The 16,913-nt window shown below is 33.0% G+C and overlaps 1 protein-coding gene and 1 non-coding gene across 2 annotated transcripts in view; one reads left to right on the forward strand and one right to left on the reverse strand.

Moving 5' to 3' along the window:
- Nucleotides 1–7,943: 7,943 nt before the first annotated feature.
- TRNAE-CUC (transfer RNA glutamic acid (anticodon CUC)) lies at nucleotides 7,944–8,015 on the reverse strand. The gene has a single exon. It is a non-coding gene; the product is annotated as a tRNA-Glu (tRNA).
- Nucleotides 8,016–11,628: 3,613 nt separating this feature from the next.
- Nucleotides 11,629–16,913, forward strand: part of LOC149417152 (glutathione-specific gamma-glutamylcyclotransferase 1) — a 42,402-nt gene continuing 37,117 nt past the window's right edge. The window contains exon 1 of the mRNA XM_089639917.1: nucleotides 11,629–12,166. Coding sequence (XP_089496043.1) covers nucleotides 11,948–12,166 — 219 coding nt within the window. The 5' untranslated portion in view covers nucleotides 11,629–11,947. The remainder of the gene's footprint in view (nucleotides 12,167–16,913) is intronic.

The raw sequence follows: 16,913 nt of genomic DNA on the forward strand, positions 1-16,913 counted from the left end.
GTGTTCATGCATCTGCATTTTCCTTCATAATATGCAATGACAAAATGCTTAAATATTTAAAATTTTATGCACACGTGTTCCGACATCGTGATAATACATTAGTATCTTACTAAAAGTTTATTTGGAAACCTATCAATTCATTTTTAAGGGCCTGCAGTCCCTTTTTTAACCAGATTACGAATAATTTGAGGAGATTCTTAATAAATCTTACAATATTCAACATCAGTAAGTTATAGAAAGTAAGTTATAGTGGAAAACAGTAAACTTCATAGAATGATTCGTTAATTTTATTGAAGGGGTTTAAAAGTTAAAAATTAAAATAACACTTTTACTTTTTTAAATTACGGTAAGAGTTTTTTTTTTAGAAAGGTAATAAAAAATAAATATTTAGGAACCACTTTTTCTTTTTAACTTATTTTGAAGGTTTATACACACCAATGTATTTAATATATTAAGAAGAAGATAATAGTAATAAATCTAAACCAAACATAAAACAGAACAAGACACAGAAAAATAAAAATATTTTTTTTATATTTCTGTGTCTCAACTAGAAAATAGAACCCAGTATCTCTTGTCTTACCGGGACAGGCGTTTTAAGCCACTAGACCATTGGGACATATTTATCGATATTGAATTTCAAACTCAGAATTGACAATATACTTCCCCACCTTCCTCTTTCCCTTCCCCACTTACCTTCAGCCTCACAACATCCCCCAATTGGGGATGCCATAGTCTCACTGGCTCCAGACGGGAGCAGTTGGGACTCTTGTGAGGTATTCACTATAAAAAAAAAATTTAAAAAAATCATTTTGCAAGTAATTTTTCCCATACTTTTGGCCTATTTTTACCTCTTCTACCTATTTAAATGGATACAATGTTTCTAATGAATTGGTTTGTAACCTAGATAGTGTCTCGGATAAACATATCCGATTTTTATTATGGGATATCTTGACTTTATAAATGTCAAAATTAATATTCAGGAACAACTTTTTCTTATTTCTAGTTATGATCGTTTTCTTTTTGTGTTTCTGTGTCTTGTTCTGTTTCATGTTTGGTTTAGATTTATTAGTATTATCTTCTTCCTCAATAAAAATTAAAGAGATTTTTTGCTTACAGAGATAAAACCCATAGATTGAAGACGGAACTGCAACAGCAGGGGGGGAGTCAGCATTTGCTGAAATGCTGACCATTAGATCCGCCCCTGGTAAAGAACCATCTTTTGCCTGGGAACAGTTAGTTGTATAATATGGAACGAAAAATATGAGGCCTATTTTATTTTTAACAATTAAAATAATGGTTGTAAGTTCCGTAGACCATTATTGAAATTACTTGCGATCGAAATAACAATATATTTATTTAAACTATAATCCTAGTAATTTCTTAATTAAAGGGGTATGATTACTACTTTAACTGGCAAAAGTTCTGTCCAGTCTTGAAGAAAGCAAAAGTCTAGTGCGATGTACAGGGTTTTCCAATAAGAGGTGTTATTTTGAATAGCCCGCTATTTCAGTAGATGTTACTTTTGAAGCTATCATTTTTTGACATTTGACAAGTAAAAACTACGCCATTAATAAAAATGGAAAGATACACGCTTCAACAACGCATTGAAATTATTAAAATTCACTTGAGTGAATCAAATGCAAATCATCTTGAGTGATGAGGCCCATTTCCACTTCGGTGGCTTCGTCAACAAGCAAAATTGGTTTGGTGCAGTTTATGGTCCAGCGGAGTCATTGGACCTTACTTTTTCGAAAATGAGGCTGGAGCAACAGTTACGGTGAAAGGATTGCGCTATCGAGAGACGATTAATGATTTTTTATGGCTGGAATTAGATGGTATTGATCTGGACAACGTTTACTTTCAACAAGACGGCGCTACGTGCCACACAAGCAACGAAACATAACATGTTTATCATGAATATCAAAATAACACCTCTTATTGGAAAACCCTGTATATGTACCTACCGTTTCCATCAATTTTCTTCCCTGACAAGTTTAAACCAATTATTATATTATAAGTAGGTTGATTTTCAATTGACCGGTTAGTGTTTCGTTGCAGAGTTGGCAACACGTCTGACGTCATGAGTTCAATTATTTGGCTGGCTAAATCCTCCACGATGATATAAGCAACATTTTCCGCTTACTGTGATGGTAATATTTTCATATTTGTAATAAGCATTTACTTTGTGGCTCGTCATAATTTACAATAAAAGATATAAATTTGTTTTAGACCACTTTAATTTTAATTGTACTCTACCGGTTTCGGAAGCACCCTTCCTTCATCAGGAGAATATTAAAACTAACCTACGATACAAAATATTGACAGATATATAAACAAAAAATATAATTTAAGAAGAAGGAATGGTGCTTCTAAATTAAAGTGGTCTAAAACAAATTTATATCTTTTATTGTAATATTTTCAGTTTGAAGATAGTAATGCGTCGTTTCTTCGACTCCTTTTTGTGTAAGTCGTTTCGTATGTGGAACGAGCTACCGGTATCTGGTTTCCCTCCTTCGTGTAATCCGCCCTCTTTAAAACCAGCATTAATAAATCTCTTCCTACAGCCCCTACTTAAATACGCATCTCAACTCTGCCCAACCGGGTGGCGACATAGTCCCCCTGTCTTTACATTGTACAGACAAAGGCGCTCTTGTGAAGTGTCACACAAAAAGTAGAAATTTAATTAAGTTCTTAACCGGGAAATGATTATCTCTCTTCAAAATGTTTCTATTTAATGTTAGATTTCTTAATATTTAGCAAACACCCTGTATTTGGTACTGTGTGTGCAAAAAGAGATTGAACCAATATTGGAGATGTAAGATGAGAGATGAGATGGTGTAGGTACCAACTCCAAATTAGCCGTTCAATAATTGTTTTTTTTACGGAGCTGTCAATTATCTGGAGAATATAATCAATAACATATACTTTCATAATTATTCATAATCAACCTGTTTTAAAATTAATCACGAAGTGAACATCTTCGTTTCGCTAACCCATTGGCTACCGAATTATATCTTTGCGACTAAAACGACTCAGACGATCTCAATATTTTTTTTTCTAACTAGTTGACTTTGCTCCGGGTTATAAATGGTTGGTAAAGTTTTGAGGTTGTGAATTCTAGTGTAACTGAAAACTGGATCTACTTTTAAGGTGGAATATTATTCTAAAGTATTGTAAAGTTTACTTTTTATAAGTATTTGTTCCACTTGATTCCTCGGAGTGCCCGACTTCCACCATTCACTACCATATACTATATTGTTACTTAAAAAAACTACATTAAATCGACTTTTATTCGACTCCGTATCTCATTCCAGTGCATAGATAATACCTTTCCGGGCGTCCCCGATATATTCATACCTCTCTCTAAACACTCCTGATACTAAAACAATCATCGAAATGTTTAGCGAAATCGATCCAGTAGTTTTTGAATCTATAGGGGACAAACAAATACTACTTCTTGGACAAGGTATGTCAAAATGCTACTAAAAATACTAACTTTCCTCTTTGCCTTCATCCAACCTTCACTACTTACTTCAGTATCCGCTACTTACTTTATTCCAAAATATCAAATTGACAAACTTCAATCAGTGTTTAATGCAGCAGCACGGCTCATAACCGGGGTTTCTAAATATTCGCACATTTCAGAACACCTTCGTAACCTTCACTGGCTCAAGTGCCCTGAAAGAATCCAGTACAAACTGTGCTGGATGGTGTTTAAATCAATCAATGAAATGGCCCCACCCTACATCTCTGAACTATGCGTCCCGGAAAACACTGGTCTGAGGCAGTCAACGCTTAGATCAGCAACATCAGCAGCTGTAGGCAGACTGATAGAACCTATGCGCAAGCGAAATACTAAGTTTGGTGATCGCGCTTTCGGAGTATCTAGGCCGAAGGCTTGGAATAAACTCCCTCCGGAACTAAGATCCATAACAAGTCCAACAGAATTCAGGTCTAAACTAAAAACTTACATTTTTAAGCTGTCGTACCCTTAAATTAAATATACCAATCCTAAGAGAAAGTCCAGTTTTTAAGCTGTCGTACCCTTAAATTAAATATACCAATCCTAAGAGAAAGTCCAGTTTTATTCAATTTTTCAATTAAGTCCTAAATCCTGTATCTAAATTTCGCCAATAAACAATTAGATAATGTTAATTAAGTTTTAATCTCAAGTGACCTACCAGGTAAGTATTGTACTGTATATTTTCTCCATAAATAGTTAAGTAATAACATAGATCACTGTAGAAATGTATTATAAGTTTGTACAGCGCCCTTGAGGTGTTTTTGCACAAAAACGGCGCTATACAAGTCATCCAAGTATTATTATTATCATAACTTTAGCATCCACTACTTACTTCAGCATCCACTATTTACTTTAGCATCCACTACTTACTTCAGCATCCACTACTTACTTCAGCATCCACTACTTACATTAGCATTCACTACTTACTTCAGTATCCACTACTTACTTCAGCATCCACTACTTACTTCAGCATCCACTACTTACATTAGCATTCACTACTTACTTCAGTATCCACTACTTACTTCAGCATCCACTACTTACTTCAGCATCCACTATTAACTTCAGCACCCACTACTTACTTCAGCATCCACTACTAACTTCAGCACCCACTACTTACTTCGGCATTCACTACTTACTTCAGCATTCACTACTTACTTCAGCATTCACTACTTACTTCAGCATCCACTACTTACTTCAGCATTCACTACTTACTTCAGCATCCACTACTTACTTCAGCATTCACTACTTACTTCAGCATCCACTACTTACTTCAGCATTCACTACTTACTTCAGCATCCACTACTTACTTCAGCATTCACTACTTACTTCAGCATCCACTACTTACTTCAGCATTCACTACTTACTTCAGCATCCACTACTTACTTCAGAATTCGCTATATACTTCAGCATCCACTATATACTTCAGCATCCACTACTTACTTCGGCATTCACTACTTACTTCAGCATTCACTACTTACTTCAGCATCCACTACTTACTTCAGCATTCACTACTTACTTCAGCATCCACTACTTACTTCAGCATTCACTACTTACTTCAGCATCCACTACTTACTTCAGAATTCGCTATATACTTCAGCATCCACTATATACTTCAGCATCCACTACTTACTTCGGCATTCACTACTTACTTCAGCATCCACAAAATAGATGTTATAGTATTTCTGGCCTCAAATAATTGCTACCTTATTGCAGTATGACAAAAAATACACTGTTGTTAATAAAAAAATATATTTTAAGAACGACGTAAAATCGCAAATTCCTAAACTGTTCGAATTTGGCTATGACGTAGTCGCTACTGGCTAAAATGACAAGATACGCAGCGAAAACGCAATCATATTCAATTCTACGCAATTTTCATCATATTTCCCACTAAATTATAATAAATTTTGTTCTGACGTCTCTTTCTGATACATGCGTCTTTTATGAAACAGATAGAAAGAAAAAAATTCTAATATCTTCTTTGTTTTTACAACGGTAGCCAACGGGTTAGTCTGCTGGGTACATAATATTGATTATGTAATGACTACATGCAGGCTATATTTCACCAAAATGCACGATTCGTAATAGTTTGCTGTGAAATTTTATCGTGAAATCTTTTAAAAATCATAATTAATTAGGTTTTTCACTAAGTGGTGAAATAGATTGAAGAAGGTAGCTGTCAATATTAATAAGTCCAATTGGCAAGACTGGACTGCATTACATAATAAACCCCAACCCACCCCCCAACAGGGTCGATCCCCCCCCACCCCGTGTGAATTTTATGGCTACGCCACTGTTTGTTAGCAATATATTATGTGATATTTTAAAAGATTGTTTAATGACCAACATACGCATGCAAAAAATAATGGATCTTAAAATTGATACTGTATGCTTTTCTATATCACATTTTGTAAAATGAATCGAGTTACAGCTCGACATACTTAACTGTGCAGTTGTGGGAGTTGCGACTGTCTATATTTTTTAGAGAAAATTCATTTAAAACAAATTATTAATTTATTGGTTACTTCGTCTTTGGTGCCTGAACACGGAAAAAATAAGTACTGTTGATGTACAGAAATCCGGTTAAAAACGTGATGGCGCGCCATTTCCCAACAAAATATCAGTAAAACCAGAGTAAAACAGAATATATCGCAACACTTGTTTTTGCAGCTGCGCTTATCCTAATAAATATAAGGACGAAATGTGAAAAAATTATATTTTTATGAACACGTGTTCCGACATCCTAACAAACATAACGCATTCGTGATTCGTGATTCACTGATAGTCAATTCATTCGAGGCCTGCAGTCCCGTTTTCAAAAGAAATACGAATAATTAGATTTTCAATAAATTAGCAAAATTTGATATCAGTAAAGTTTTCTCCAAGTAGACGCACTAGTTTAATTTGTTAAGCCTTCGAGGTGATGATGTTTTACAAATATGACGCTATGTAAATTAATAATAATAATAATAATACTTGGATGACTTTATAGCGCCATTTTTGTGCAAAAACACCTCAAGGGCGCTGTACAAACTTATAATACATTTCTACAGTGATCTATGTTATTACTGAACTATTTATGGAGAAAATATACAGTATAATACTTACCCGGTAGGTCACTTGAGATTAACACTTAATTAACATAAATTAGCCACGTACCTACTACTAATTATAATTGAAGTGTAATTTAATTTAAATGCACAAATTTGCCAACAACTATTATTTACCGGGTAAGAGAGTACAAATTTTATTTATGAATCATGGTCGCTTTTAAATTAATCATTAATTTGAACAAAGATATTTAATAAACAATTTTATTTATGTACCGAAGAAAGTTGGGCATAAATAATACCTACTTATTTAGTACAGCATTTCATAAAATCTAGCGTTTTAATAATAATTAGGTTCACGGAGCGCATTGAGTGTGGCACGAATTGCAAGCAACAGTTACTTATGGGCGAAGGGTCAGAGGTTATCCTGAAGGCGCATCCCAAACAAATCTGGTTTTTGCATACCTGGCGAGCTTATGCTGACTGCCAACAGGTGTGCCAAACTACACGGATCGTTGAATAATAAATAATAATATGTCGGATAAACATTTGCATTAGAGGTTATTTACACCTGTCGAATTATGAATTAGACTGATGAAACAAGTGATAATAATTTATAACATCCTTAGAAAGTTATTCTGTATTTTTCAATGCCGTCTATGGTAAAATTGACGAACTAAATTAAGTGTACAAAATCATTTTACAACGAGGTTTGAACTTTATTACACAGATAGCAACAATGTGAAGTAGCGAAAAGTTTACAAAAAACTGATAATCTCTCACCAATAATACAGAAAAAGATGAAGAGTAACAATGGATATATAACTTTAATAGTTTGAACGTTTTCGCACAGATGGCAATTATCAAGGTGAAGTAACAGCATCTTGTTTGACAGTTTGATAATGCCTTCAGAGGGCGAAACAGCTGTCATGCGTAATAATTATTAAACAGCAGAACTTGTTTAAAAATAAACTGTTTTTATAAACCCAATAACAATATTATAGAATATATAAAAAATAAAAAAATAACAGCATCTATTGATTTTTCGTAAAACTTTTTATGAGAACATAGAAATTCATTTTATCACCTGATATCCAAATTAAAAAAGAATTGTTGAAGTAGGATTTTTGTAGCGGTTAGAAAAAAAACAGGTACTAAAAATAAACATTCAGTTTATATAGTTATATATGAAAGAGATAACATATTTTTTTAGTAATGGTAACAAACTGTTGTACTTTCGCACGAAATACACTAATTATTTTATAAAAATTCAAAAATAATTTTGGGTGTTTATATTTTTTTAGTTACTTTAAATACATAATTGTTTTTTCCAAAAAAAAAACAAAATTATAAAAAAACTCCAAAAATATTTCCGGTACCGGGAATCGAACCCGAGCCTCCTGGGTGAGAGCCAGGTATCCTAGCCACTAGACCATACCGGACGATAACGATGGTCTCTTAAAAACTCTATAAAATATCTTAATTTATTAAAAATAACAGAATGACTTATTTTATTACCAAAAGTTACGCAAAAAACTTCTTGGTTCTATTTTATCATTATTATTGCCACCGTTGCTTTTCCACCACATATGTACAATACGGTTTGATAAGGTTTTTTCTTGTTTCTTTCGTAGTATTGTTTTTCTATTCAAATGATTATCAACGTTCCAAAAAGTTTATTTGCCTTGTTGTTACATATCGATTATGAATGGAAACTATAAATAAATATTTATCGAAGATTAGTGGAAGAACCGAGTAGACCAGAAATACACAATAAATATATACAAAAAACGTGAACTTAAAACACAAATTGCAGTAATAAAATAAATGCCGTTCCTACTATATAAATGCAAAGGGGCAGCAACGCGTTCCCTTCCAAAAAAAACTATTATTTTTTTTCATTGTTTCATATTTGCTTTCTATGTTTGAAAGCAGCAAACATAATATAATAAACATCATGCACTGAACAAACAGGAAAACATGAATAATTGCGCAGCCAAAAAGTTCGTCATTTTTATCTTTTTAATTAATAAATAATAAGATTCATCACTCAATATTGGATTAATGAATCAAGTGAATTGTCGCCTTTCCACAAAATGCATGTAATGTAGAAATAAAAAGATAATTTCGACACGATTGATGACTTATCAATGCTTCATGAAGTTTTAACATTTATTTTAGGGCACACAAACGAATGTCTTAATTATTTAAATTACTTGAATATTTTAGGTATTTGAAAAAACTTTAGAAAACGGACGAAAATAAAAGTTTTAATTTTTAATAATAAAATTGTTAAAAATCTAAATTCGATGGCTTTGAACTTTTGACACTTGGATCATTCCAACTGTGGTTTGCATTCCCCAATACAACATTTACACAGTTTTGGTAACAAAACTGTGTATAAATGTTGCTTTATATGCTTCGTATACATTTGCGAATTATTATGCTGCGTATACATTTGCGAACCGAAGCTGCGTTGTATTTCACAATACATTTTTTTATTTTTTTTTATTATGTAATAATTAAACAGTTTACAATGTATAATAATATTTGCTAACAATAATGATATATAAAAATTAGTTTTCACATTTTTTTTTTTGAATTTTTTGATGTTTCTCTTTTATGGAAGCAGACGCTTGTGTTTAAAAGAGATGCTGAGTGTCGAGATGAACATTATTTATGTAAGTACATATTCTTATTAATAATTTAAGGAGTTAAGAATATTAAAAATATAAGTATAAATAATATTTTCTTTTTCCTGTATTTTGTTATCTCTGGTGCATCTTTTTTTATTTTCATAGTAATTTCTCAAAAAAAGATGTTGGTACTACGTATGTGGGTAAAAGCCCACTGGGCCTTTAAAATAAATAATAATTAAGAAACATATGAATAAAGTGTGTTCGTCTGATCCTAACGATACATTTGCTTTTTTCGGATAATATTATTTAGCCGAAACATGCGAAGAAAATTAGAAGGTGCCACTTTAGCATGAGGTCTACCTTTACATTTCTACTTTAGCATGAGGTCTACCTTTACATTTCTACTTTAGCATGAGGTCGACCTTTACATTTCTACTTTAGCACGAGGTCGACCTTTACATTTCTACTTTAGCATGAGGTCTACCTTTACATTTCTACTTTAGCATGAGGTCTACCTTTACATTTCTACTTTAGCATGAGGTCGACCTTTACGTTTCTACTTTAGCATGAGGTCGACCTTTACATTTCTACTTTAGCATGAGGTCTACCTTTACATTTCTACTTTAGCATGAGGTCGACCTTTACATTTCTACTTTAGCATGAGGTCGACCTTTACATTTCTACTTTAGCATGAGGTCAACCTTTACATTTCTACTTTAGCATGAGGTCTACCTTTACATTTCTACTTTAGCGTGAGGTCTACCTTTACATTTCTACTTTAGCATGAGGTCGACCTTTACATTTCTACTTTAGCATGAGGTCTACCTTTTCATTTCTACTTTAGCATGAGGTCTACCTTTACATTTCTACTTTAGCATGAGGTCTACCTTTACATTTCTACTTTAGCATGAGGTCTACCTTTACATTTCTACTTTAGCGTGAGGTCGACCTTTACATTTCTACTTTAGCATGAGGTCGACCTTTACATTTCTACTTTAGCATGAGGTCTACCTTTACATTTCTACTTTAGCGTGAGGTCTACCTTTACATTTCTACTTTAGCATGAGGTCTACCTTTACATTTCTACTTTAGCATGAGGTCGACCTTTACATTTCTACTTTAGCATGAGGTCGACCTTTACATTTCTACTTTAGCATGAGGTCTACCTTTACATTTCTACTTTAGCGTGAGGTCTACCTTTACATTTCTACTTTAGCATGAGGTCGACCTTTACATTTCTACTTTAGCATGAGGTCTACTTTTACATATCTATTTTAGCATGAGGTCTACCTTTACATTTCTACTTTAGCTTGTGGTCTACTGATATTTGATCATTGCAACAAACTAGAATATGTTATTACTTATTAGGCTAGTTTTTTACCACTTTTAATGGTGATAAATAAAACTAACCTGAAAATCTATTAGGTTAGGTTGGTAATGGTTTTTAGGCTGGTTTTTTATCACTCTTATGACTATATCCCGGTCAGGACTTGGGCCAAACGGAGCCTGGCGCCAGTTATTGTTAGCGCCTTAGCTCCTTGGTAAGACTGCTCCAGTTGCGCCTGCACAGGACCAGTCCTGACTATGTCACTTTACAAACGTGTTCTGATTTGTCACTTTTTTGAAGAAATGTAAAGTAGACCTGACTCTAAAATGGCACCGAGTCGAATATATTTAATAGATATAATATTGCCTATTGAATATGAAAACGCAGAAAATTTTCTTTTCTCACCGAGAAAGATTCTTACGATTGAGCAAATAATAATCTTTGGGGAAAAAAGATCTCTCATAATTATTTTAAAAACTCGTATTTTCTTTTGTTACTAGTTTTCAATAGCAATCATTCTAGATTCACAGCCATGGTTGTGCACGTTGTGCATTGTGCATGGTGAGATGAAACGTAAAAACAATTATAACATAAATTGACGATACAAAATCAACTTTTTACGCTAATGTTCCAAGATACACGCATAATATATCATATTTAGTGAAATTCTATAATGAAGAATAATAAATTTTATTTATGTGTCGCCAAAAATGTTTTTTGAAATGAGTATTGATGATGTACCTGCCTACCATAAAACATGACACGACATTCAGTCTGACTGATTTGTAGAAATTTTAATGTAAATAATAATAATGAGCTCATATTTATAATATGACAGGTAATTTTTATTATTTCTTCCTGTTAAAAATGTTTTCATCGGAAAGCCCGCGGAAATCCATTGTTCATATTGCATCAGCTGGTAGCAACAATCGATTCAAATTACTTTCCGCGGCACCGTTACAGGCATAAAACGGGGCCGCCTGATTGGCTGGCAGGCCGCGCATGCGCCCTAGACACGCGTTTCCCTTTACAAAGTTTAGTGACAGCGCGAGGTTCTTCGTTCTTCTTTCATATTACTCCCGAGATCTTCAGTGAACACATGTCAAACTAACACTGTTATTTTGCATCTATCTCGGGGTTTTATCTATAGTTGACATAACATCAGTGAAAAATTTTATTATCGTGTTTAGTGATTGTTGAAATTGTATCTGAAGATTTTAATTTTCGATGAGGAACAATATTCCTTTCTCCAGTTTTCTTAGGATATTTTACTTTCATCAAATTGTGTTTTTCTTGAATGACATGTCAGTAATTGTGTATGTGTACAGTTAACCATTAATGTTAAACATTTATAGCCAAATTTAGTTTGATTATATTTCGTGATTTATATAAATAAGGCTTGTTGAAAATGAGTGTTTCTGACGCGATGAATTTGGAGCCGAGCCGTCTGGGAGATATTGCAGAAAAAATGGGCCAGGAAGAAGTGCAATCCTTGTGGGTGTTTGGATACGGTTCCCTTTGCTGGAATCCAGGGTTCGACTTCCGAAAATCGCTGACGGGACACATCAAAGGGTTCGCCAGGCGGTTTTGGCAAGGAAACACGCAACATAGGGGAACAGATGAAAAGGTAAAAATATTGTACATTTATGAGAAAACTTCAGCTCTAAAACCACATAACTAATATATATTAGAATACGCTTTTTTCGAAGGGCATTTACACACAACTGGTATGTAGTGGGATGAATGAATCACGTTCACGCAGCAGTCAATTTGTGTGACCAAAGATACACATAGTAACATATTTTAGCATATAAATCTGTTTTTTATTAGGAGATCACAATTTTGCCAGGTAAGTATGTTTTTCTGTATCTGTTTGTAAATAATAAAATTAGATAGAACCTCGGAATTCATAATGATTTGTACAGCGCCCTTGATGTTATTTTTCACGAAAACGGCGCTATACAATTTATCCAATGATATGTACCTATTTTTGTGTCTATTTACCTATTTTCATTTGAAAAATCACACAATTTCAATTTTTTTGCCCTGAGCCCTTCATTGGAATATTTTTTATTTGTTGACAACTTATAACGTTGTTTTGTATTTAAATGTTTATTTTCAATTTAAAATTTCCCAGTTCTAACATCCATACTAAAACCGAGCCACCGAGCGGCTTCCGTTAGCTGCCAACAGGTTCAATGTGAAATTTCTCTCACTGCACCAGATGCACTTTTGAAGCGAATGTTCAAATGAATGACATAGACGGGTTGTTTCAGAGAATTTGAACAATTCTTAAAATTTCAACGTTCATCTGTGAAGGTCCTACTCGAAAGCGAAAGTCCTATTATTATATCACTGTAGGCTAGCTGCTTGGCAGAACTGAAATAATAACAGATCTTGAAAAAAATCTTTCACAGAACTTGCAAATTAACTTTGAAATTTGAAGAATTGTTCAAATTTCAAAGTTAATTTTGCATGTTATGTGCACGCGATACATTCATAAAACAAAAGCAATTAAAAAATCCGAAGTAACTTTCGAGTGAATGTCATCATGTGACGAGTTTGCGCTTTACGGTTTGTCAATCGCCCGTATATTTTAAAATAGTGATGTACATTTTTATGATCGAATACAGGTGTTTCGAAACAATCGCTCTGATGCAGATAATTCAATTTATTTGGATATCGATGAAAACAACGTCGAAAATATTTTACTACTATTCATTAAAACGATGAGACCTCAGTCGTATCGAATGCGAGCGTTTTATTCTGAGTAGGTACCTACCTACAAATGATGGTACAATATTTTTGATTGATATAGTCCCATGTGTCCTTGCAATAGATATCTGAAAGAAAATTAAGTTCGCCATAGTAATGTTTTCCAGCAATTGGTTTATGTCGTTTGCTTGCCGACGACTCGTGGGATGACGGGCAATTCGAAAAAAATATAATCTTGATTTTGACAGTATATTTGTAAGTTGTAAGTATATAGTATACTTAATCATTTTTTTTTATATATTAACTCCACACAGGAGGCCCTGAAGAAAATAATTTCCCTCAGGGCCTATGTCATCTTTGGGGATGCTGTGAGGAGGGTCTTTTTGTGGAGAGGAAGGAGTGAACATGGGTCTTGAAGAGTCCCATGTTGTAGGAGGGAGGAAACACAGAGGCCGGCAGTTCGTTCCACAGCCGAGCTGTTGAACTTAAGAACGAATCGTAGAAGCGACCCGTTCTCATGTGACAAATGTCAACCGTATACAAATTATTATATCCTTCGTCTAAATGGGTTCCATGATAACTCAACACAATGAAAATTAACATACCTTTAAAAAAATCATGTAAAATCATTAAAAGCAATGAAAAAAGTAAACGAACTACGTAACCTATTTAACCTTGTTTTTGTTTCATCAATTTTCATTTTAGTGCGAAGTTTAATGCTAAATCACTATTTTGATTAATCTTTATATCGAATTGGTGTACATTATGAATACCAAAAATATGCTTTATACAAATTGAAGATTTTCCTATCGTTTCGCTTGAGTAGAATATAAAATAAAATAAATTACTCAATACACAATATAAATTTTAACTACTAAAAAAAAATTGTTTCAATAGAAATGTATAAACGTGTAAAGGAAACAACTTTAAAAAAACGGTATTATAGCTAAGATTATCTGTGACAGTTTCATTTGATTAACTTTTTTGCTTTCTTATAAAATTATTTACAAAATAAATAAAAACCAGTTTTGTGCTTGAAATCGAACGTTTCTAGGCTCCGTTTGTCAAGCGAGTTTAATGTCTATTACCTATAATATAAGGTATACCAAGAATATACACATTTTGGCTTGTAGCTTCCTCTTAAATGTGTGTTGAATTGTCATTCTGATGAGTTATCCGATCACCGTCCAAATGAATTGCAGGCTTATGAATATGTCAATAAAGGTGAATCTTTCGATGAATCAATTAAGTTGACATTATAACACACTTTATAAGAACTTTGCAATTTTCCCAAATAATAAATACAACCAACTATGTAGTAGGTATTCATTTGTATTCAAGTGGATTTGTTATCAAACCCAAAACCCGCAATAGTACCTACTTTAGCGGTACCTAAGTAAGTATTGATTAACCTTGTGAGTCAGTGTAGACGTCTAGCCAAAAAGTCTGTCGTCTGGGGTCGTGACCAAAGTTAATCTGAACCACCAAATTCCTTTTGAGTATTAATACAACAACTAAACGTAATACAACAATTAAACATAATACACAATTAAATGTAATACAACAATTAAATTTATGTAATACGACAATTAATCGTAAGCTAAACAATGGAAATATCTTCTTATAAGAGTTTTTGAATTCAATGACCTTGGAGTTATCTTTGACTCCAAATTACGCTTCTTGAATCACATTAATAGCATTACCAGTAAGGGATTACAAATGCTTGGATTTATTCTCAGAATCGCTAAAGACTTTAATAACATAAAAACTATAAAATTACTATACACGTCTCTGGTTAGAAGTCAGGTTGAATACAATGCAACCATTTGGTGTCCTCATTTCAACTCTCATTGTTTACAAATTGAAAAAATACAAAATAAATTTTTACGTTTTATTAATTTCAAAATTGGTATTCCTATTATTGAAATCAATTATGTCAATTTACGCAGTAAACTTAACTTATCGAAATTATCTGAAAGGCGAAAAATATTTGATCTTCTTTTATTATATAAAATTGTTCATTCAAGGTTAGACTGCCCTGACACTATAAACTTGCTATCTTTACATATACCTCCAAAATATACTAGACGGAATATTTTATTCTACAACAATAACTTCGCTACGAATTCTGTGTTAGAAAGAATACATAGGTTGGGCAATGAACTAAGTGATGTCGCTGACATATTTAATTTAAACTTCAATACATTTAAAACCAAATTAGTCCACCACTTTTTAAATGTAAATAATGTATGAGAAATCATTATATTTTATTTCGATTTTCTTTTGTTTGTTTTATACTGTTGCTAAAAATGAAATTTGTAATTTTTATGTACTTAAAAGCCCAATAGGGCGTCAATAAATAAATAAATAAAATAATCATAATTGCACATTTTTGTGACAATCCATTTCAAATGCGTTTTACCATTCCTATGACTTGACTCTACTAGGTTTACCTTTTATATATTCTTATAATGTAATCTATGTGTATGTATAGATTATAAATATAAATTAACTAATATGATATAGTCAACGTTTTGGTACTAAGCATTTAAGAGTCCCACGAAATGATTCTTTCAATAATCGGGTAATGGAATAGTGATCACTCATTGATACGTCATTGAAATCAAAGAACAAACATCTTTCTTTCGATAATCATAAAATAGAACAAAGAACAAGATAAAAAGATACGAACAACAATCATTAGACAACTCATTAAAACGTGTAAGAACCTGAAAAAACAAAACATTAAAAATGACAACCGAACCAAAAAAGCATAAAATAAGGATTAAAAAAAACTATGGCAAGAGAGAAAATCTATTCACGTAGGAACCTAGGCTGGAAAAACATATAAATGATTTATTTAATACATGTAAATAAAGTTAAGAGGAAGCTACAAGCCAAAAATGTGTATATTCTTGGTATACCTTATATTGTAAGTAATAGGCATTAAAACCGCTTTACAAACAGAGTCAAAACTTTTTTAAAAATTTATTTTGTAAATAATTTTATAAGAAAACAAAAAAGTTTTTTTTTGTTGTTTGTTTTTGGGGTGTTATGCCGTGTTGCGCTAACTCCTTCTTTAGCCGACGTTTCGGACAGCGTTGCAGTGTCCATCATCAGGGCAGATCCGGTAGATCCGAAGATGTGTGGATCTACCGGATCTGCCCTGATGATGGACACTGCAACGCTGTCCGAAACGTCGGCTAAAGAAGGAGTTAGCGCAACACGGCATAACACCCCAAAAACAAACAACAAAAATGCTTTTGGCCGTGAGAATCTAAAATCTTACCTAACAAAAAAGTTAATCAAGTGGAACTGTCACAGATAATCTTAGCTATAAAGCTGCATTTTTTAAATGTTGGTTCCTTTACGCGCTCATACATTTTTATTAAAAAATATATTTTTTAGTAGTTCACATTGTATTCTTCTCAAACGAAACGATAGGAAAACCTTCAATTTATCTAAAGCATATTTTTTGGTATTCATAATGTACACCGATTCGTTATAAAGATTAATCAAAATAGTGATTTGGCATTAAGCTTCGCCTTAAGATACATTAGTAATGAGACCTTTGAAGTTTTTGTATACATTATAACGTGCAGATTTCACATAGGTACGATGTGTCCGTCAAGCAATGAAGTCCGTCGCAGGAACAGGAG

The sequence above is a fragment of the Hesperophylax consimilis genome, chromosome 15 (assembly GCF_061612785.1).
Source record: "Hesperophylax consimilis isolate HC1 chromosome 15, BYU_Hcon_1.0, whole genome shotgun sequence".
Classification (NCBI taxonomy): Eukaryota; Metazoa; Arthropoda; class Insecta; order Trichoptera; family Limnephilidae; genus Hesperophylax; species Hesperophylax consimilis.